A 22,157-nucleotide genomic window follows, 5' to 3' on the forward strand; every position below is an offset into this window, starting at 1 on the left:
TTACTTTAATATTAATTACTCACTATAGCGTCAAAAAACATCCAGTCCCTTGAGTGTCGCTATATAGAGTTTACAATGTATATATTTTTTAAATTTTCATTCTCCAAAGTTCAACTTTTTTTATTTATTTAATTAAAACAAATTGTATAAACATCATTTTTTTAATAAGTTATTACATAACAACCTTCCTTTCTTTTATAAGGTGATTAATAAAACTAAACAAAAGTCATAAGTCAAATCCATTATTATTAAATTAAAATATTGTACAGTCACTTAATAAAAAGGTACAAAATAGCACGCTTCATTTAGGGGCAGTATGTATCCATTGCGGCGAGGACACTTGCAACTCGATGCGCCGCACGGTGATCAGTTCATCGTCTAGTTCATGGATATTGTAGAACCTTTCCAGCTCTTCTATAGCTTTGTCTTCCAACTGGAAATAAAAGAAATGTAAATAATCAGTGGGTCATCCTATACGATCGGCCACATCGATTTTCCCCACCATGTATAATAGCTATAGAAATGAAAATGTATGCAATACGGAGTATAACGCAATGTTTTGCCGCCACTTACGCCGCTAGCGACTTAAGTAAACCATAGAGTAAGTTATATATACTGTACCTTACTGTTTTTTGACAAGTTTTCACAGACAATCAAACATGACATTGATACTATGGAGTGTGGAATTAAGAGGAGTTGCATCTCTTATGGTAGAACTACGGAAGGTAGAACTGTACGGTTTTCGGTGTGGCTGGTACTTAAATTTAAAAGGCAGGCGAGATCGATCCACTCGGATTGGATTGAAACTTTCTAATAAAACTTTACTGTCTCAAACTACTTGAAAAAATACGATCAAAACAGAAAATAACGACGGATTATAAAAATAAAAAATTACTAACAGAGTAGACACTTGTTGCGGATAGATTCAGTTCTGTCATAATCTCAGTCCATTTCAAACACAACATGTACAATGCAAATGTATTCCTTTTTACGCACAGTAGGTATTGTTTTATGGATTGAAGTTTTAAATCATACAAATGTTCGATAATTTGACTTCTTTTCTTAATAGAAAGAGATGAACAATCTTTACAGGAACAAAAAATAATAATATGCGAAATTATACTTTTAGTTTTATACAGGTGTCCTTAAAATACCACGTCAAACTGACACTGGAGGTAGGACATCCTAAGAGGATCCAAACCTGTAAAAGTTACTATAACAAATACAACAAATAAAAAATACGGTAATTACGTTGATTACAACAATAATATTACTTTTTTAACCTACGCTAGTGCTAGTTAGTGGTGATACAATAAATTATTTAATAACCATAATTAAGTTATAAAAGATAATTCATTAAAAGCGATTCTCTTTCATATGTGTCGGTATTATTGGTTTTAAATACCGTAGTAGCTAAATTAAGTGGCACTCAATTCCATTTTACTAGTGTAATGTAAGATGTGTTACTGATTTACCCGCGTTTTCACACTTAATTTGTGGTACAAGTACTATTGCCATATTAAACGCTAATAAAGAGTAAAAAAAAACAGGACACATTACCTGAGTTAAAAACAACGGTTTTGTCATGATCCTCGACGAGTCATCCTTCATTTTCTTCTGATCAGCCAGGATCTGGTTGAACTCCATAGCCTTCTTCTGCTTTGGGCTGCTACTAGCCACCGGCACCTGCACTATCTTCCACGGATTCTTGGGCTTGTCTGGAGGGCTTCCTACTACCTTGCCATCCAAGTACTCGGAGAGATTCTGAGGAGAGTAGTTGTTTCCTTCCATGGCTAACTTTTTTCTTTGCTTTTGCGAGAGTTTAGGACCTATGTGGTTAATGACGAGATTACCTGGCGATCCCCAAGCCATCTCAGCTATTGGGGATTCTTTCGGTGATACTGACATGCGCGATGAAGTAGGCATCTCTGGAGTGTTCATGGCACTTGATGAACTGTTTCTAGTGAGTTTAGTGAAAGAATCCACTGGAGTTTCATTAAGGATGTCCTTAGCGCTGCTCAGAGCTTTAAGCCTCGCTTGGACGACTTTCTGTTGTTTCTGCTGCGATGATGGCACTTCTATCCATTTATCTTTCATCCCTTTAGCTGCTTTCTCGGTCTCTATAGATATATTACTCAAAGATAAAGTGACGTCACCCGAAATATCGCTAGATAAGTCTAAGGACGTCACAGAACTGACGGATTCATACCGCATTCTTGTCTTCTCACTCTCAGTGTACTCAATCTTTTTAGATTTCTTCTTCTTAGTTTCGACTATGCTATCATCTTTTTTAAGATCTTCATTAGTAATTGTTAAATCAACGGGACATATTTTAGCAAATTCATTGATTACTTCATCGTCTGGTGCATTGAAAAAAGGTGTAATAACCCTAGAAGACATTATAGGGTTAAATTTGCAATAGTATTTAGATATGTCTTCTAGTAATTCTTCTTCTAACAATTCAAGGGATTTGTTTTCAAGTATGCTGCTCATATTTAGTGATATGAACTCCATGCAACATTGTTTGAGCTGAGTAGCGTTATACGTGTGTGCGAATTGGCACAGTTCTGCGCAGTTTCTTAGGGTGATGAGGTTTGAAAGGGCCACTTCACACATTTCTCTAAGGCGCATTATGAAGAGTTGGTCGGCGACTATAAGCAGGCTGCAAATAAAGTCGATGCTGTCCGAGTTTTCTACTTCGGGACACGAGTCTGTGTACAGGAAGTCTATGACTGGTAGGAGAATGCCGTGGTTGATTGGCAAGGTAACTTTTGATGATAGCTTGCTCTGTAACAAAAATGGTCAAGGTTTAAGTGAACGCTAAACAGTAGGTTTGTGTGTTATTTGAAGATAGATTTTTGATAGACATTGAAAATCATACAAATAACAAACAAAGAGAATTTCAGTTACTCAGTTCAAAGAATATTCTAAAAGGGGTCGTCTAAAACTTCTGAAAAGGGACAATGACAATCGAACTTTTTTACTAACCTCGGACCAGGAGTGCATGAACATGCCGTGGAAGTACTCGAGCCTCGCCGCTAGTACACATTTATGTGCGGGAATAAGAGCACCATCTTTGGTGACAACACTCGTATCGACTAATTCTTGAAGGCTGTTCCGGTCCCAGCCAACTGGCGGGTTTTTGGTGAATGTGGCGCTCTCTCGAAGGCAGATTCTGCCGTCTTTGTAGCTGGAAAAGAAAGAGACAAAAATGTTTTCAACGATTGCCTAGACTCTGAACAAAAGAATTGTCGTTAAGCCTAGCCTGAGCCAGTGACTTCGTAGCGCTTGTTAATAACAAGCCCACACAAATTTCAAATTAGGATAACAGATAATCAGTTGTTACAAATTTAGCTTTTATAATTTTAGTGTGCAAGAATTTTCCACGTCAACAATTACATGGATACCCACTTTGACACTTGAATTAGACACTGTTGTAGTAGTATTTCGTGTCTTTATCCTAATGAGGGGCGGGCACAGATGCGAATTGGGATTTTAACTGTTCAATATATAGCAACTCAACATTTGTATACTAAAAAAGGTAGGAAGAAAACGAGGCGGTCACAGATGGGAAACAATCATTTCCATTTGTCCGCACCTAAGGTTGCGATCTCTAAATTTTGGAAACCAGGACAAGACGCGTGAAAATCTCGGATTTTAGAGTCCAGAACCCGGACATGTCAACAGGTTTTTTTAAACAGGTTGTGCGTGTGTCGCGGGCGGCCTAAGACTTTAAATTTTTAAACCCGGACTACAAATTAAGCCCTCCCCGAACGCTTTCGGATGCCCTCTAAACTAGGACAAATCTGGGGGAATCCGGGCGGATGACAACCCTATCCTCACCGGCCACAGACGGGAATGGATCTTTCCCATTTGTGCTTGGCGGGGACAAATGGGAATAGACTGGAACCGGTTCCATCGACTAAAATCTACAGAAGCTGACGAATTAATTCAGCAGTCTAAAATATCCTCAACAATATAACGCTAGCGAAAGTTACTACGATTAACGCAACTGGTACTTGATTTTTTAGGTAACTTACAAGAATTTATCGAGCAGTTTGTGCAGCCCCATGACGTGCAGCCGCTTGGCGGCGGCCTGCAGCAGGCGCACGGGGTCGCAGGCCGCGCCGCGCGCCGGGCTGGCGGCGCGGCGCTCGCTGCGGCGGACGCGGCTCTTCTTGTTTCTGTTGTCTTGGTGCTTGGACACTTCGAAGGCTGAGATTGCTGAGGCGTTATCTGTAACAGTGAGATTTTGAAATAGTACATTACTATAGAGCCCGGGAAACGTAGGTTCGCAGGCCAAGTAGATATAGACACGCGGCATATAGGATAGCGATACGCGGCCGGCAACGCCGTTTCTCGCCGAGATTTGTATAGTGCTTTTCTCAAACTAGCAATTAAAACAAATAATTGTAGTCAATTTGTTTTGTGGCGACCTACTCGGCTCGCCACTCTACCAGCGGTGCCTTACGCGCGTAAGGCCGCGCGCCTGCGCGATGCGCCACCGCCGTTACTAAGCAACGGCGCCTGCGCGATGCGCCACCGCCGTTACTAAGCAACGAATATGCACAACAGATCACCGTACCAAGCTAACTGAAAAATATTATTTGTTGATGGTTGAATGCCAATACGTTTTGTCACAATTTGACGTTAAAAAACAAAAGAAGGTTGTTTTACAGTCCTAGGTGTGTAAGGCAGTATGAAATTCCTTTACATATCATCTTCACTCATCGCACCTGAGATGTAGTATTTCCGGACCTAATTTGACGTAAGTTATGACATCATTTCATAGCAAGTTTGAGAAAAATCTAATTTTCACCACATGAAGAGCTAGTAAGTTTACCGCACTAAATGAAAAAAAAATACGAAAGTGGCCCTGCAGCGGTATCATGGTCGTGTTTTTGTCACTTGTCATATCATGCGTCACTTTCGCACTAACGTATTTGTTAGAGCGTGACAGGTATGGTGACAAATGATAGACATCATCTTAGCCCTGCTGAGTCCCTTAAGGGTTTTCATTGGGTATTATGATCATTGAAAATTGCCAAATTACTAAACTTCTGGAAATGTAATTTGCCTTTGTATTTGAAACAATCATTTCTGTTGAACTTAATAAAGCCTCATATATATATAACCCTCAATAAGACATGTGGCATAAATATCTGAGTGAGATCTGACAAAATTGGCCGTCGACACCCAAAATTCAAACTGATCACACGTTGCCAAGAAGTATTAATTAAAGCTTAAAACATCAACACGCAAAAAATAAGAATTAAAAAAATTCTATAAGCAAAAGTGTAGTAAAAACTTCATGATTCCACTTCTAACTCACCAACAAAACTTTGTTCCTCCAACTCAATCTCGACATCCTTTTCCTTCTTCAAGCTATTCAGATCCTCCTTCCTTATCTTCAAGCTGCAGGGGCCCAATTCAACCACATCACACGTCCCAGTATAAATGTATCGGAGAATTCTCTCGAACACCTCTGGGTGCATATCTATGTTGATAATAGGTTTGTCCTCTGCGTTCTTCATGGAATCCTGGTATAGTTTGTAGAGATGCTCGCTGCTGGAGGCTATTATGAATATGTGGGCGGGGTAGAGTTTTGTACCGACCTGTCAATATAAACGTTTATTTGTTTTAATGTAAGTATCATTAGCAGATTTATACCCATATGCTGACTCTGACCAGTGGCTAGACGAAAGAAATAACAGATTGATATTAAGCATGCATCAATATTGTAATATGTAAAAGGAATGTGCAGTTTATCTTAAGGTGTAGAATATAAAGTCATAAGTAGCAAAGTATTTAATATCACGCATATCTTTTCTATAGACTGAACATTACCTTAAATATAACGTCATGTAAGATGTCATCTTCAGCCGCAGTTTCCATGAGGGTTTCCATGTGTTTGGGTAAACTGCTGGGCGACAGCTCAGGGAGGGATGTGAGTCCACACGTGGGTTTTATCTCGAAACAAAATAAATCACGCATTTAAACAGAGAGTAAACGTTGCTGGGAGTTCCTACTTCCTTCTTCCTCGCGTTGTCCCGGTATTTTGCCATGGCTCTGGGGCCCGCTTGACAACTAATCCCAAGATTTAGCGTAGGCACTCGTTTTTACGAAAGCGCCTGCCATCTGACCTTCCAACCCAGAGGGTATTAAACTAGGCCTTTTTGGGATTAATCCGGTTTCCTCTCGATGTTTTCCTTCACCGAAAAGCGACTACTACTACTCACTACTACTACTACCAGTTACTAATATTTAAAAATCTTTACTAGAACTGTAACAAAAATAGTACATTGTGAAATAAGGAAATCATTCAAAATTTATAAAAGAGAGTGAATTTTGCAAATAAATCGGAATTTTCCCAACAAAAAAAAAACAAGTCTATACTGTGTTAGTTCGTTAAAACGATGGAATCATAATACATACATATTAATTTAACAAACCAATTTAATTATTCTAAATTAGTTTATCAAAGGTTTGGTTTGGCGTCCCCCAAGCGGAGAATACAACCAGAAAAGAACCCCAAGGTTAGATCAGTGGAACTAGGTAATCTGGGCAAAATTTCGGCCTTTGGTGAAAGGCATCGTGCGACAGGTTGCCATGAAGGTACCTGAGGTCGTGAACAGTCGTTTCGTAGTAATGTTTCCGTAGATAATATTAAAAAGTTACCTGTAAGCAAGCGAAGTTCAACCCCTCATTGTCCACCACGACGGCCACGGCTCTGTGCACATTCGGTATCCTCACGATCCGCGCCGACGTACAATCGTCCTTCTCAAGGAACTTCACCAGCGCGCTCTTGTTGCTGTCTCGCTCCCTCTCCTTCCTAATTGGCTGCGGCGCGGGGGGCGTGGCCTTGCGAGAGATGTAGCCAATGAAGGCTTCGCCGTATTTGGTGGTGAAGTAGAACGCGTCGTGGGTTAGAGTTACGTTGGTTATTATTGTTTGGTGGTTTAGGCCGAAGACGCATCTAAAAGAAAACAAACGTGAACATTATGTAGTTAGTTAGTTAGTTAGTGCTTCTGGGCATTTTCCGCAAATCGACAACCATTGTGCCTATTTTGCGTGAAACGAGGTAGCGCTACTCTAACCACCCCAGCTCCTCCACGAAGCCTAGCAAAGTTTTCAGGTTGCTAATTGCCTCTCCTAGTGTGCACGGAGTCCCTAGGTATTTGTTCCTGTATAGTTCTACCTGTTTGCAGTCTAGGAGAATATGTTTTGTTGTTTCTTCTTCTTCCATGCACGCTCTGCACATGGGGCTGTCTGTTTTACCCATATTGTGTAGGTGTTTGAACATTATGTAGTATACAATGATATAATATTTCTAAATGTAAAAAAAAGTGGGGGACAAAATGTCGTCAATAATTATGAGGAAATTTTAAATCTATAAGAGATTGCTGTGTGCATGCCAATTAAAGTTCCTCAAGTCCAAGCAAAATGGGAATACAACTTGATTTATGACAACGAAAAAAAAAAAAAAAATTCGAGTCAGACTTACCAAATTTTAAGAATTCCGGTTATTTTGATGTAAAAATGTTTCATATAAAGGAAAATTTTCGCTACACTAACTTGCTGCTTTACCAAGACTTATTATATGGCAGTTATAATTTTCAACTCTATTGACAGTTATTAACATTCAAATTTATACAAAATATTTTTTATGACAGTCATGTATCAAAGGTTTCGTCGGCAGCGAATATTTCTACCACACTAATTATTCATATGCGTCTTTTTCCGATATTTCAAATACTGTGGTAAGGCTTGTGAGTGTGAGTCCTTAGAATCTATCTTCTAAAATGATCGTAACATATAAGACCTCCATCTTTTAAGTCTCACGAGCCCGCCGCCAAAAAGCCGCTATTATGAATGTAGTTCAGAGGAGGACATTTCTTATCCATAAAAACTATATTATACCATTGAGGATTTTATAACACACATACATACATACATGTAAATTAATCAGTGTTATTATGTTCCTATTCAAATACTTATGGTACTATTTTAATAATTATGTTGATATTTTAAATGATAAATGTAAATACCTATGTATGTATATTAGCACTTAAGTTAGTTTTAAGGATAAAATTGCGATACCCAACTCATTCTGGGTCCATGAGACACTTAGTCTTTCGCATGGAAATACCATTTTGTAATTACCATGGTGCAATAAAGGAAGAATAAAGAATAGTTTTACAAAAAAAAATCTTCTACTCGCTTTAATTTCTTCGTCTTACCAATCAGCAAATTACCTACCAGGCATAATGAGTCAAATTTTATGTTATTTTAGAATGTCGTTTCAGAATGAGAGCGTGTCGTGTGATATTTCAAAGGCTTACCTGGTCAGCTGGTTGGTGGTGTCCTGCCACAGCATGAGTTGTCCCACGTTGGTCAGCAACAGTACTGTTACTCTCGAGTATGTCCCGTTCTCGCTCACTTTTGCCTCCACACACACTTGACGTAGATTTATCTGTCTGGAAAATTGGAATATTTAATAAAGATACATATAAATGAACCTTTACCTAAGTTAGGAAATAATGCGAGAAATTCCAACGCTACAATACCATTTATGAAAGGTCCTTTCGGGTCGGGCACTATCGCTAAATAATTTAAGTTTCGATTGGAGTTTTCTATAAATAATTGTCACTTGGCTAGTGTCCCCGGTTGGATGAAGGCTGATATTTAGCCGAAGGATGGTGAGCGCTTACTTGATGGCGATCTTTTTGCAGATGTGCTTGTGTAGCAGATAGACGTCGCCGCGACTGGTCGTGATCACGGTGGCCGCGTCGCCTGCGCCTACTAGCTGTATGCCGGCCTCTTCCTTGTTGTTCATGGATATTGCCACCTACAATTTGAACGGTAATTTTTACACTGCATCCAAAATTTATATTGTAACAAATTTTCATAAAGCTCAATTCAATATTTGCCATTGGTCGCTGCAGACGTGACAGCCCACAAACACAAATCGTGCATCATCCTTCAAGCGTCGAATAAGAATGCTTAAATACCCCACGTATTGAAAGCATTCTTATTACACGCTTGAAGGATGATGCACAATTTGTGATTGATGCGGAGGAATTCGTATGAATACGACTGGTTAATACGGTGAAGATACTTGACATTTTCAAGTTATACGACTTCTGACTGCTTTATCTTCCTGCGAGGCAGAGTACTTGTCCATATTTCATAACTATTAAGGGCTTCTTACCTGTTACTCCTAATAATAGGTACCACCAGCTACTTTCTACTGCTACGGACAGAGTATTATCGTCCACAATATTAACTGATAATTCATAAACCTTCTTGAAAAGCTATTATGTCCACCGATGGTCATTCAAGAGTATTGCTTTATAGTACTTACAAATATATGTCCATCTTTTTCCTAACATTTAAAAGCTTCGAAGCTGTCACTCCTAATCAAAATCACCAGCTACTGTATTCTTCTTGGTACTTACTCGTTTAGGTGTCGCGACGACCTTATCCTCCTGCGAGTGCCCCAACTGGCCACAGTTCACGCCCCACGTATACACGGCGTTCTTGTTCCACACCACGGCGTGGCTGCGGCCGGAGCACAGCCCTATCGGCTGGGATAGTTTGAGGAGGGGCTTCGTTGATGGCAGCTTCAGGGATGAGCTGTTGGTGATGGGGGAGGTGTCTGTGCTGTTTAGGGTGTATTGTAAGACCTGGAATGTAATATTGATTGTTGAATAAGTTTGAGAAAGCTAAAGCACTGTCAATCTACCAATCGCTGACTCCGATCAATGCTGTTCAACATTTTTATAGTTTGTGTCATTTACAATGACGCGCAGATTTGTCAAATCTAACCTTTAATAATATGACAATACGAGTTAAGGCACGCGTCTTCCTGAATGACACGATCTATAGGGGTAAAATTTCTTGATCCATTTTGTATAACAATAAGTAAAACGCACACAATTCGGTTAAAAATGTAGCCTGCTACCCGGACTATAAGGGGTCATACGCGTACGTAGCGTTCACATCCTGGTCCCCACACGTCCCGCTTGGGCAAGCGGGCACCCTTCCTTATCCTATAGGTACCTAGACTGAACCTTTAGCATTTCCTCACTCTGCGTGACTTGCGTGAGGAGCACAGTACAATCAAACATCGAGGCCACGCCCCTCTCCCGGCTCCCTGCGGTGCCTACTTCTCAGTGTAGGTAATTAGACTACGAAACTGTGTGGGAGAAGTAAGTATAATATATCCTCACCGTCCCACTCTGCGTGAGGAACACAGTAGAATCCAGCAGCAAGGCCACTTGTTCTATAGGTTCTTGTAGACGCAGTGGCGCGGGACGTAGCAGTGTTCCCCGCCCGGCCCCCGCACGCCCCACTTGTCCGCAGGCCCACACTTCACCGCCACAGACCCATAGGCTGTGGAACTTGCCCAGGCACACCTGCAAAAAGTGACTGTAAGTGTGGAAATAAGGTAGAAAATTTAACCCTTTAAACTTGATTGCGTGTTTGCGGCCCGTCATCGTGAGCCTTGTCGGAATACACGAAGATTGGTAGCCGCCCGCGTCAGCCTCTTTGGTGGTCAAATGGCTAAAGACAACAGAACAAAAGAGCTACAAATGGTTGGCACTGATACCTTTATTGATTATTGCGTACAGACACATCTTAAGGCGCGGGCACACGTGCAATTTGCAAGCGTCGCTCGCAAATCGCCAGTGTGCCCGCGCCCTTAGAAAATTAAATAATTTACATTTTCTGTTCGAATTTTGTATCTAATGACTAGTAGTGATCTAATTACTAGTTTTGATTGAATATGCACCGAAATATTAGATAAATATACCCTGACAAAATGCACTAAATACAGATGGTAGATCTAAAAGAAAGGTTTTTCTGGGTGTGATAAAAAACAAAACAATAAAAATTATACGCAACTTAAACTCATTAATCAATAGAGGTCTGGTATATAAAGACAAAGTATTCTTTAGAACATATTACTAGCTTAGACTACTAGTGGAGGATGTGTTGGTCCGTGTAGAAATACGAAGTGCAAAGGGGGCGTCCATTAATAGGGGGTATTACTTCTTATGTTCTGCCGCCAGAGTGCAGCACTAGCCCAAATTGTAAACTATAGAGTTCCTTATGCCTTAAACAGTTTTTAGCCAAGTTTTCAAAGATATATGACATTGATGCATCATGGCGGTAGTGGGTCAAGCCGAATCTCACTAAATCTCACGTAGGGGAGGATTTTTTTTGGAAAATATCACTATATCTTCAAAGACCCCTCACATAATTAATGGACGCCCTTAAAGTTGAATAAATTTGAAATTAACGAATTAGTGGGCCACTGGCTACTTTGTTCCATATTTGGTAACACAAATATACAGAATAACTACCAAACTAATTAAATAATTTATAATTTTTACGATTTTCTGCAGTCATATCGTTGGGGTAATAATGTGTTTAAGGAAAAGAAAATGTTGTGTATAACACCATTTATTTAGCAAACTTGTAAAAACACTACACTTGTTCTGGATAATATTTGTACTTCTGGAAAGGATTCACAGTCGACACCACCCTAACAACTTTCGTCGTCGGTTCCGAAGCATCGTTTACAAACATCATGTTCTGCAGAGAGCTCGCAGACGGCTCGGGCTCCACGTGCCGCCCTCGCCGGGATCCGTAGATATAACCATCCGTGTCAGTTATCAGAGGTTCCCCTCTCAACACACAATAAGCAAAAGACATCAATGAAGCATAAGCAAAGAGACACACAATACAAGAAAATATTATAAGCCCTTTGCTGTTCACTAACGATTGTCTTAAGGCTCGAAAACATCCAATTTCATGAAATGTACCTGGACTTAGTGTCAATTGACAATCTTTAGATGAAGGTATAAGATGCGTACGATTCTGTAAAACGCAACACTGTACTGGAAACAATTTATCAGGGTTCAGTTTTATCCATACAGTCTCTTTGAAATCGCCGAAACTGACAACTCCGCAGCATTCGTAGTTCACCATTATATAGTCCCATAGCGATGTAAAGAGATCGTTTTCTTTCCCGTACTGCGTGCGTATCGTGCTTTGTAGAAACTTGCGTGTTTTCTCGTTATCAGAATAAATGTTGTAGATGCAGGATATGTAGATAAACCAGAAAGCTACAGAGCATATAATGGAAACAAGGAAGATGTATGATTTCATTGCGCATTTCGTTTTGCAGCCAGCGCCGAGGATGCCGCAACACGACGTTAACATCGCTACGATAGCCGAAGTTATTATAACTGTCGTTAAAGGCGTTAACCACAGCTTTAAGTTGACAAAGTTAGCTATAACTCCAACTAGTTCGCTTCTAGTCACAGTGTAGTTCAAGTCTCTGAATAGTTCTGTGTTGATGGCGCACCATAAGCAAATACCGAAGCCGATAAGTCCAACGAAGAAGAATAAGAAGTTGGTGAAACCTAGACAGGTTCTAGGACACATCACGGAGTGCATTTTGATAAAAAGTTTTGGTTTGATTGATTATTTGAGACTTTTGACATGACACAATGACCGGTTGTCTAGCTGCGAGTTTTCCAGCCAGTGTTAACATGTTATGTGTATGGTTAGCTTGTTTATGGTTACACGTCAAGGAGGTTAATTCTCTCAAATTATACAGGCTACACATACATGTTCGAGGAAAATTTCGGTAGTAAAGAACTAATTTTTAGAAATATGTCTCTTGATATCAAGAGACGTATTACAAGACTGACGATGCGTGAAATCCATAATTCACTAAGGATGAACTAACCTGACGCACGCAAATAAAACAAAACAGTAACTCGGGTACCGCGCGTGTTTGTTGCGCCCCATACCAAGTGTATGTATAGGTACTTGCCACTGTTGCCCCATAAGTATACGTCGCTAGAAAGAATGCCTACATGCCTGTCCATATGCTAAAATTGCGACTATTCACTACGAATACCATAACTAACCTGACGGACGCTGGCATTAGACCGGCTAAAACAACTCAGTAATTCAGGAACCGCTCGCGGTTGCTGCGTCCCCGTGCCCAGAGTATAGTTGCAATTACTGCCCCATACATATACATCACTGGGCTGTGTGCCTTCGTGCTTGTACATGTATTGGCGGTCTAGCATGGCGTGCTCTAGGGCTCTGTAGTCGTCCTTGTCTACTATGTCCGCGTTGACACCTAGAACAAGGTGCAAAGAGTTTTAAGACACATGAATATATGTAATTAGCTCACTTTTGACAAATCTATGGGTCTCTTATATCGTACCCCTAAAATGTATTTAAAATTCAGAAAAAAATTACATTGCTTTTTTAGTGGTAGATTTTACCATCAAGTGGGTGCCCTCTAGAAAAATATAACTCTGTCTCTGGCATTGACAAAGGCTTCCAAGGAGTGGTGAACCAACAACTACATGAGATGTGCACTGCATGTCATGTGGAGACCCAAACTACCCTATAGCAGTAGTAGGTATAATACTTACCAATCTTCATCAAAGCAACAGCAGTGTGTATCTGTCCATAGAAAATACTTCGATGTAGTGGGGTGTAACCAGACTCTCTGTCCCTGGCATTGACAAAGGCTTCCGAGGAGTGGCGGACCAACCACTCCATTAGATTTGCGCGGCCGCGGGAACATGTCATATGAAGGGCTGTGCGACCCTATAACACAATCAAATATTGGTTAGCAAAATTGATGACATAAATAAATATTGATTTAAGTATAATAAAAAATAGTTTTGTGCATTAGACGCGCGTTTTCCTCGCCTGAGCGCACCAGCTCTGCCGAGGCATGTCTACTCTGGCCGGTTTGTGCACGAGGAAATTGCCTCGCGCGTATGTTCGCTCTGTGTGAGATTATATGAGATTTTTTGTATGCCTATTTGAGATTTTTTGTACATAATACAAATGCACAATACTGGTTTAGATGGGACACTGACCTTGCCTCAATGGTATTATGAATGAATTCATTGAGAAAGTCACCATGCACTTTTACGGCTGATGATACAGTGTAATGTATTTAAAATTATATCTTTCAAATATAGGGAATATTACGCAAAACTCTGCGTAGGGGGCGCCACTACCACAATCCGTCACAATCTGAGGGTCTACTGCGAAACAAGAAAATCAAAATTTTGATATAGAACCTTTCTATCACTCTTCGAAAATGATAACAGATAAAAAAAAAACATTGTCTGTGAAAACTTGTCAAAAAACAGTTTAAGGCACATTATGTATATGTTTATCTATGGTTTACGAAAGGTGCTAGTGCTGCACTCTGAGGGCAGAACATTGCAGTAATACTCCCTATTATTGTAGAAAATACCTCAAAATCAAAAGCCTGTATGAAGTTAGCACATGTAGCTTTAATGAAGCTGGCCAGCGCTTGATCACTGACAGATCTCTTTGTAATAGCTCCCGTCAGAGCTTGTCCATGAAGCCGGGACCTACACCGGCGGGTGCAATCTATGTCTATTTTACTCATTCTTTATATCCTGTGTTTCTTCTAAGGACTACTAGATATTATTGTAATATTTATTAGTATTTGTGCAATGATGAAAATTGTTATGATATGATTGCAGTTCTAAATGTATGATTTCTACAATATGTACAGGAGCCTAGTGCTCGGGTAGCCCCTCCACGGGGCTACAGTTTGTGTTTAGCAGGACATAATTGTATTGATGGCAGTCTGAAAACAAGAAAAGATATTTTGTCAAAAAAATTAAACACACTAAGTAGTGTCATTTTAATCTTCATAGCAAGTAGCTTTAAAATACAGATAATACTGAGGCATTATCAGTCAATTCTTATAAGAAACTTCTCTGAACTTTCTTTATCTATGCCACACGATATTTAGAAGAGAGATCTGAACTAGAGCAGTATGTTACAATAAAGTGCATAGAGTAAACAAGAATATTATTAAGTTTTACGAGGTACTTTTAACAGTATGCATTAATCATAGTCGCACAAGTAACATTTGAAAATGTACAAGGTCGTTTCCCACCGGCAAAGTTATTCGAGTTTACGCAATACTTCGAAATCTTTTTAAAAGGTAATTTGGCGAGTGCTATTTAGCGTATTTAACTAAATATGTAAGTGATAAATATTGCCTGTAAACATACCTTTACATTAAAACAGCTGTGTTAACTCGTTTGCTTGCGAAAAAAATCTTATACATTATTATTCTACGTTAGAGAGTTGTTATTAAAATAACTACACATTAGCCGGCAATTAGCAAAGGTCACATAAATACAAGAGCGAGATTGCGCAAAAAAGATATTATGTCTTTATTGCAATTTAATGCATACGCAAATAAAGAATTAGCCAAGCGAATTTGATCCGCCGTCAGTCAAATCCTACATAAAACAAATCAACTGTCAAATATTGACATTTCGTCTCAATGTGGAATCTACGTTGTTTGAGTTAGTGCTTAAAACGTTGATTTTGTTTTCTGACGCTGAAATTTACCCCTGGTTTTTATGCGCTTAAATATGAAATCGATACGGAATAAAAATATACGTTGTCGTTGACACTAGACAGCTGTCATTGTCTCATTGTCATTGTCAATCGAGTGTTGTTGGAGAAAACGAAGAAATTTTATTTGGTTGGATTGATTGTTACGTAAAAATAATTTACTATGTTCCAAGTAATTAGGCATAGTGCTACCCTAGCTAAGGGGTCATTGTCAAGGTAGGTACAAATAGTGAAAATTTCAGGCTCAATTTATACATTCCTGTTCCATTACTTATGATGCGAAATTTAACAGGTCTCTCCCAGCCTTCTCAACATGTGTCCCTCGCTGGAGTGTCGATCCATCAAGTGTAAATGAAGCTCCAAAGATCGACAACGATGCAATTTTGGCTCTGCCCCAGGAAGCACGAGAAAAGTCTGCATTGGAATCAACCATAGTGGTCCCCGAGAAGGTATCTTTTCCCTAACTATTGTTGTTGTCAATATATACTATTACATAGAGAATTAACGGTTTAAGTGCCAGTCTTCTATTAATTTAATCATTTATTCATCAGGCTTTGGTTGCACCTCATGGCCATATGAATATGTAATGGTGTAATTCCATTATATCTCCATTTTCTAGTTTGCCATCCCTAAATAAATCTTCTAGATTCACAGCTTGTGTTACTGCTACTGACATGTGTTACTACAAGGTATAAATGATATTCAAAATAGTGTGATTTCCTAGTTTTCCTATTTTATGGTACTACCAAATTCAAAATGAGGGTTACATTTTGAAATATAATAATTGTGTTGTATTTGCTTGAAACTAACATTACTACATATCTTCTTAACAGCTTATATGTATTTGCCCACTTGAGGGTTTGGTAATCATCTGACATTGGATTCTTGGGAGCAAAATTTAATGACAGGTAAGGAATTAATATATCTCTTCAAGTGGCATATATTGTTTTGAATTATTGGAATTTTGATTTTATTTCAATTAATCAAATTTGACATAATTGGAGTCTACCACTCCAAGGGAACACTCCAAACCTTACTATAGATGTTTCTCTCATGATGATTGATGAAAATATAATTGTATTACTTCTTCTTCTTCATCATTCCCTCATACCTGAGAATTGTGACCAGGATTTTTGTCATTTAATGTGATCAAGGATGTGGGCTGCCCTATGCATGGAACCACATGTTTGTCTAATCAATGCCAACCATCTTGCAGGGGCTCTTCCTCTAGTGCGCTTGCCTTCAATTTAATGTCACGTCACAAGGCTGTGGTGTGGCGATCGCATTATGGGCCCAAAGAATCTCAGTGCCCTCTCCTGGCAGATTGTTGAGTTTTGGTGATTTTTAGTTCTCTCAGAATGAACTCATTTGTTCTCATTGCGTCACTTCAATTGTATTAAAAGTATGATAATTCAACAAAATAATAACTTAATTTTGTTTTTTTATTTATTTTAAAAGGATTTTTGAAACTTCACTCAACATTGGGTTATATAACATAGTAAAAATAAATAACTTTTTTGACTATGTTATTTCATGTTATATGTTCTATAAAGAGGTCAATAACTATTTCATAATGCAATGGTACTCAAGTCTCACCGACTTTTAAGTATGCTTTGTGTAACCTACTTCATCATTGTCTCCCAAATAATACTTACAAAAAACCGGCCAAGTGCGAGTCGGACTCGCACACGAAGGGTTCCGTACCATTACCTATAAAAACGAAACCCATCCAAGTACTGACCCCGCCCGACGTTGCTTAACTTCATTGATTTGATGAGAACCTCGATTTATTTTTTTATTTTATTCCGTTTTTAGTATTTGTTGTTATATCGGCAACAGAAATACATAATCTGTAGAAATTTCAACTGGCTAACAATCACGGTTCATGAGATATAGCCTGGTGACAGACGGACGGACGGACGGTCGGATGGACGGACGGACGGACAGACGGACAGCGGAATCTCAGTAATAGGGTCCCGTTTGACCCTGTGGGTATGGAACCCTAAAAATAAACACTTTCCTAACAAAGCTGGGTGTGATTACTACTATATGGGAAAATCATTCATCAATTGAGGTATCAATATTGGAAACTCCCTGCCTGTAATTTAATTTTGCCACCGAAAATCTGATGTCTGGTAATCATTGATTTATTTACTAATTCAAATTTGGGACAACATAGAACATTCCAAAATTTTGGATTTGTTGGCTAAACTCGCAAACCTCTTATCTCCTCCAAACCCTCCAAAGCAGTTTTGCAACTATTAGGTATTGTTGCCTAAAGTTGCAAAATCTAATGTCCTTGAGATGAAGTTACGAGGTTTGCGATTTTAGCCGACATTATGGCCATATTCAGTAGCTGGTAGTCCAAAAAAAAAATTATGTCCAATACTAGTTCTATCATTTATATCATGCCCTGTATCATTGTTGTTGGTAGCAATGTCATTCATTTTAGCATTTTAACTTTGGTCATGGGACCAATTACTACTATATAAGACTTCTATATATAAAATTTCACTTGCCTGACCATTGTATTTTAGTCATAAAGTTACTTCTAGGGAAGAATAGGGTTTTGAATCTAACTAAGTAACGGTAATTTTTCTATGAAATTCCATTTCGGGAGAAAACGATTTCCACTAACTAAATCTTAACAAATCATTTTGATCTCGATCGCTTCCTAATAATATATTCCAGGTTCATTACATTTTTTTTTTGTTTTGCAAATTTTGAAAAAAAGGAAACCCTATAAACCTAGTTTTTCATTGTGTCAATAACATACTAAAAAATCATGGAGAATGGAAAATATTTAGAAGTGGAAAACGTTTTCTCTTCTTGTATGGACGATCATGTGGTATATTTCCCTCTTAATGGTGCTATCTAATGAGCTCAGAGGTAAAAATAATGTTAACACTAGATGGTGCCATTAAATAAGAATATGCCTAAAATGTACATATTACCTATGTTTTAAATCTACTTTTGTGACAGCCTTAGAAAATCTTCTATTTAGGGTCCCGTAGTCTAGAAAGTGCTGTCTCGTTAGTGCTAGAAAGCTGCAATTTTTCATGGGTATACAAATTAATCACGCCGACAACATTGTAGAAAACTAAAAAAAAATTAAGGTGCCTCCACTACACGTAAAGTGGGGAAGTAATTTTTTTTTCGCTTCAACCCAATCGTGTGAGATATTGTTGGATAGGTCTTTCAAAATAAATAGGGGTCTTCAACAACCATTTTAAATTTTTGATAAAGTTAATATCTTCGGAAATAATCGATTCCAAAGAAAAAAAGTGATAGATTGTACCAAGTTTTACTTTCGCGATTTTTTTCATATTTTTGCTCGCCCGGTTCAGAAGGGGGTGAGGAGGATACAATGTTTTTGTCTTTTCATGCGATTATTTTCAAAAATATTAACTGAATCACAAAACTTGTTTGCAACCTCAATGTTATTTTTAAAGACCCAACGAATGATATGCCACACGTTGTTGTCTTTTGAAATTTATTTTATCACTTTTTCTGACCTTAAAAAACTATTTTTATAAAATTTTACTTCTAATGTAAGTAGCAGCTTATAAAATACATCTACGTTCCAAATTTCGTTAAAATATATGTTATAGTTTCCGAGTAAAATGGTTGTGACACAGGGACAGATGGACGGAAGGACGGCCTATACCGTTAATGCCATTTTGGCTACGGAACCTTAAAAAGAAGAACCAAAATTCATATTTTATTTATTATCAAGTAAGCCTTCTATACGTGTTGTATTTCAGGTGGACCTCACTCCAGTCAACGGCGTCCCCGAGGAGCACATCAGAACCCGCCGCGTCCGCATCTACCAGCCCCCCAAGAACGCCATGCAGAGCGGCACCAACAACATCCACTACTGGCAGATGGAGTTCGACAACCGCCAGCGCTGGGAGAACCCACTCATGGGCTGGACCTCCACCGGAGACCCACTCTCCAACATGAAAGTCCAGTTTAAAACCCCCAAGGAAGCCATTGAGCATTGTGAGAAAAATGGATGGGCTTGGTTCTTGGATGTCCCGAAAACAGAAAAGGGATATAAAGTCAAGAATTATGGAAGCAATTTCGCGTGGAACCGCCGCACTAGAGTCTCCACCAAGTAAACAATGTTAGTACAGTTGATTGTTGATTTATTTTATAACTTGATCAGTCGCATAGTACGAGTAATATATTTCAGTATATGTATTTAGGACTGACCAGAAAATACATTTTTATTTTATCATCATCAGTAGGTATGTACATATATAAATTAATTTTGGGTAGTCAATTGCAAATAAAATGAAATAAAAATTCAGCGTTTCTATATTTTTGTTTAATCATAGTTCTCAACATGGTTAATTAATATTTTGTACCTCGGAAGAAAATCATATTTCGCAGGTCTCACTTAAAGATTTTTATTTACATATGATACAATTTAAATATGTTACATAAAATTGTATGTATGAGTCGTGATCAACACATGCTCATTGCAATTTCGCTAGCTACAGTAGTTTTACATGTACATCGTACATGATTATAATATATAGAGATTTAATTAATAACTAACAACCTTTTAAAGATATAACTACATAAAATTATTATGAAAAATTATTGCATTGTCTTTTTTATCTATGTATTTACATAATATTGAACAATATACATTAATGAGAAATTCATTTCTTCAATAGTTAATAGTCTTCTGAACTAACTTCTACTACAGATGGAAAGTGGGAAAGCAAGGTGTAAAGTCGTCATAAAGCGTAGTGTACAAACATTAGTACAATTCAAAAGGTGTCAGGGTCTAAAATCTAGAACAATAAATTTTGAAACAGGCTTCGAAAAAGTCTACATAAAAATTAATTACATTTAATTCAAAAGGGTTTGGTCAAGTTTAGGTAAAGGTAAAATTTGTAAAATAATAGACAAAGTTGGTCCTTACTTAAAATATCATTCGGCTAAAAACTACGCGGGATCTTACGGAGTAGATGTGAAACTATTAAAAAAACTGACTTGAAACTTTTAGAATCTGAATTCTCTCTTTGCTATCAAATAATATGGATAAGTCTTTACACTACATACTATAAATTAAACATGCATACCTATTTTTGGCGCAGCTAACAATAACAACACGTAAGTAACGTTCTAAGCAGTGAACTTGACATAAAATTTTACGGTTTTCAAGGAATATTTCTAGTATCATTTACATTCATATTACGGTGTTTTTGCATCGTTTACTGGTGTTCGAAATTCGTAGCCTTCTTAAAAGATAGATTATCTGTTAAAGCTAATACACATGACTTATTCATGTGCCTAATTGACAAGGACGTAACTGTTAAAACGAGACCGCAATATATGAAATCCAGTGGACTTCTCGTTTTAACAATGATCTGTCTTCCCGTCAGGCCAATCTGCAAGTAACAGTTATTCGCACCAGTGTCTTTGATAAATAACTTCCTACTTCAAAACGACATACTTACTAATATAAATGTTATAATAGAAAGTTGCTTATCAAGCCAAACCTAGCAAGAAACATTGAATGGACGTAAGATTGCAGAATAGTTTTTTTACACAGAAGTTTAATTTATGTATGTAGATTGTAGCGGATCCATCAACTATTTCTTGTCACTAATTACCATGGTTACGTCCCTTGAAACACTCTTAAAATCGTGATTTACTACGAATTAAATTCATCTGTCACTAATTACCATGGTTACGTCCCTTGAAACACTCTTAAAATCGTGATTTACTACGAATTAAATTCATCAAAAATTTTTTATGTAGTTCTTAGTGGAGTTAGTTACGTAGGTATATATTATTACTAAGCATGGTAGTAGCAGATATGTTTAGGCAGATAGGTATAGCCTGTCCGATTTCTAAGATCAAGTTAACCATACATTTACTATGGCGTACTTGATCTTAGAAAAACGGACAGACTATACCTACAATATTTTTTCTAAGAAACTGTTACAGATCTTTCCTGGCTGCGGGCCGTCTAGCAACAAGAAATAATTGAACGTCTAATATGTCCTATTTTACTTTTACTATGCAAACATATTATTTGAAGTACACTTCGGCTAGCCTGCTTAAAGCTATCATTTGAGAATCATTTACTTACAATAACGAATAATTCCGATCACTGATCCGCCATTTCCCATCTCTATCGCACGCGCATAAATATATTGCTGTACCGCTCGCACCGCGGCATTGACCGCCGGTATCTTGAGGCAGTACTAGGTGTTAGCAAATAGCGGGTCAATGTACGAAATTCTTCGCGCTAGGCGTCCTTACTTTAACAAAATTTCTAAACTATTGCTGATTAGCACAATAAGATTGAACCTCGATCTAGGTTAGATTTTTCGCATGTCGGATAATATTACAATTAATCAACGAAACTTAAATCGTGGACGGGCCCGACATTATTAAAAAAATATGAGGTATTTTTGCAGTTTCTAAAGGTAAAATAATACTGATACGTTCAATAATAATCACGAAAGATAATCCATCCTAATCTAATATTTTGTGCTTTCGTATTTTGAACTTTAAGTCCTTACGGTTACAGGCACTAAGTACAAAAAAACGTGAATCATTAGAATAAACGAATCTCCTCGATAATTTGCCAGCAATCATTGATCTAATAATAATAAATGAGTATTTATTATTTTAGTAAGGTGCTTTTAGGCTTAAGTGTGGCTGTCCTTTACATT

The 22,157-nt window shown here is 38.1% G+C and overlaps 3 protein-coding genes across 4 annotated transcripts; 1 reads left to right on the forward strand and 2 right to left on the reverse strand.

The window, feature by feature from the left end:
- Nucleotides 1-226: 226 nt before the first annotated feature.
- On the reverse strand, nucleotides 227-15,328 carry LOC133527708 (inhibitor of Bruton tyrosine kinase). Of its 2 annotated transcripts, none has more exons than XM_061864846.1 (15): nucleotides 15,105-15,328; nucleotides 14,309-14,671; nucleotides 13,467-13,644; nucleotides 12,948-13,165; nucleotides 10,233-10,418; nucleotides 9,459-9,686; nucleotides 8,712-8,848; nucleotides 8,343-8,477; nucleotides 6,679-6,976; nucleotides 5,848-5,970; nucleotides 5,333-5,615; nucleotides 4,041-4,236; nucleotides 2,989-3,190; nucleotides 1,854-2,787; nucleotides 227-433 (listed from the first exon to the last, which is right to left on the reverse strand). In XM_061864846.1, exons 2-15 carry the CDS (start codon nucleotides 14,465-14,467, stop codon nucleotides 384-386), a joined length of 3,327 nt encoding a protein of 1,108 aa, XP_061720830.1. In that variant the 5' UTR covers nucleotides 14,468-14,671; nucleotides 15,105-15,328; the 3' UTR covers nucleotides 227-383. The 2 variants fall into 2 exon arrangements, with proteins under 2 accessions (XP_061720830.1, XP_061720828.1); XM_061864844.1 differs by having other exon boundaries at nucleotides 1,561-2,787; nucleotides 15,105-15,325.
- Nucleotides 11,454-12,941, reverse strand: LOC133527723 (tetraspanin-18B-like). Its single transcript, XM_061864871.1, has one exon. It carries the CDS (start codon nucleotides 12,466-12,468, stop codon nucleotides 11,494-11,496), a length of 975 nt encoding a protein of 324 aa, XP_061720855.1. The 5' UTR covers nucleotides 12,469-12,941; the 3' UTR covers nucleotides 11,454-11,493.
- A 187-nt stretch (nucleotides 15,329-15,515) lies between the features above and the next one.
- On the forward strand, nucleotides 15,516-19,768 carry LOC133527728 (NADH dehydrogenase [ubiquinone] iron-sulfur protein 4, mitochondrial). Its single transcript, XM_061864875.1, has 3 exons — nucleotides 15,516-15,672; nucleotides 15,749-15,905; nucleotides 19,221-19,768. The coding sequence occupies exons 1-3, from the start codon at nucleotides 15,620-15,622 to the stop codon at nucleotides 19,575-19,577; spliced, it is 567 nt and encodes a 188-aa protein (XP_061720859.1). The 5' UTR covers nucleotides 15,516-15,619; the 3' UTR covers nucleotides 19,578-19,768.
- The last annotated feature ends 2,389 nt before the right edge of the window (nucleotides 19,769-22,157 follow it).

This window comes from Cydia pomonella, chromosome 18, assembly GCF_033807575.1.
Source record: "Cydia pomonella isolate Wapato2018A chromosome 18, ilCydPomo1, whole genome shotgun sequence".
NCBI classification, from domain to species: Eukaryota; Metazoa; Arthropoda; class Insecta; order Lepidoptera; family Tortricidae; genus Cydia; species Cydia pomonella.

Bases quoted from the DNA above. Each gene is read 5' to 3' on its own strand.
- LOC133527723 (XM_061864871.1), bottom strand. From the start codon at position 12,468: ATGCACTCCGTGATGTGTCCTAGAACCTGTCTAGGTTTCACCAACTTC.
- LOC133527708 (XM_061864844.1), bottom strand. From the start codon at position 14,467: ATGAGTAAAATAGACATAGATTGCACCCGCCGGTGTAGGTCCCGGCTT. The intron at 10,419-12,947 runs GTTAGTTATGGT...CACTTTTTGCAG, and splicing joins CTAATGCCAGCGTCCGTCAG to GTGTGCCTGGGCAAGTTCCA. The intron at 3,191-4,040 runs GTAAGTTACCTA...TTTCTTTTCCAG, and splicing joins AAACTGCTCGATAAATTCTT to CTACAAAGACGGCAGAATCT.
- LOC133527728 (XM_061864875.1), top strand. From the start codon at position 15,620: ATGTTCCAAGTAATTAGGCATAGTGCTACCCTAGCTAAGGGGTCATTG. The intron at 15,673-15,748 runs GTAGGTACAAAT...GAAATTTAACAG, and splicing joins GCTAAGGGGTCATTGTCAAG to GTCTCTCCCAGCCTTCTCAA. The intron at 15,906-19,220 runs GTATCTTTTCCC...GTTGTATTTCAG, and splicing joins CCATAGTGGTCCCCGAGAAG to GTGGACCTCACTCCAGTCAA.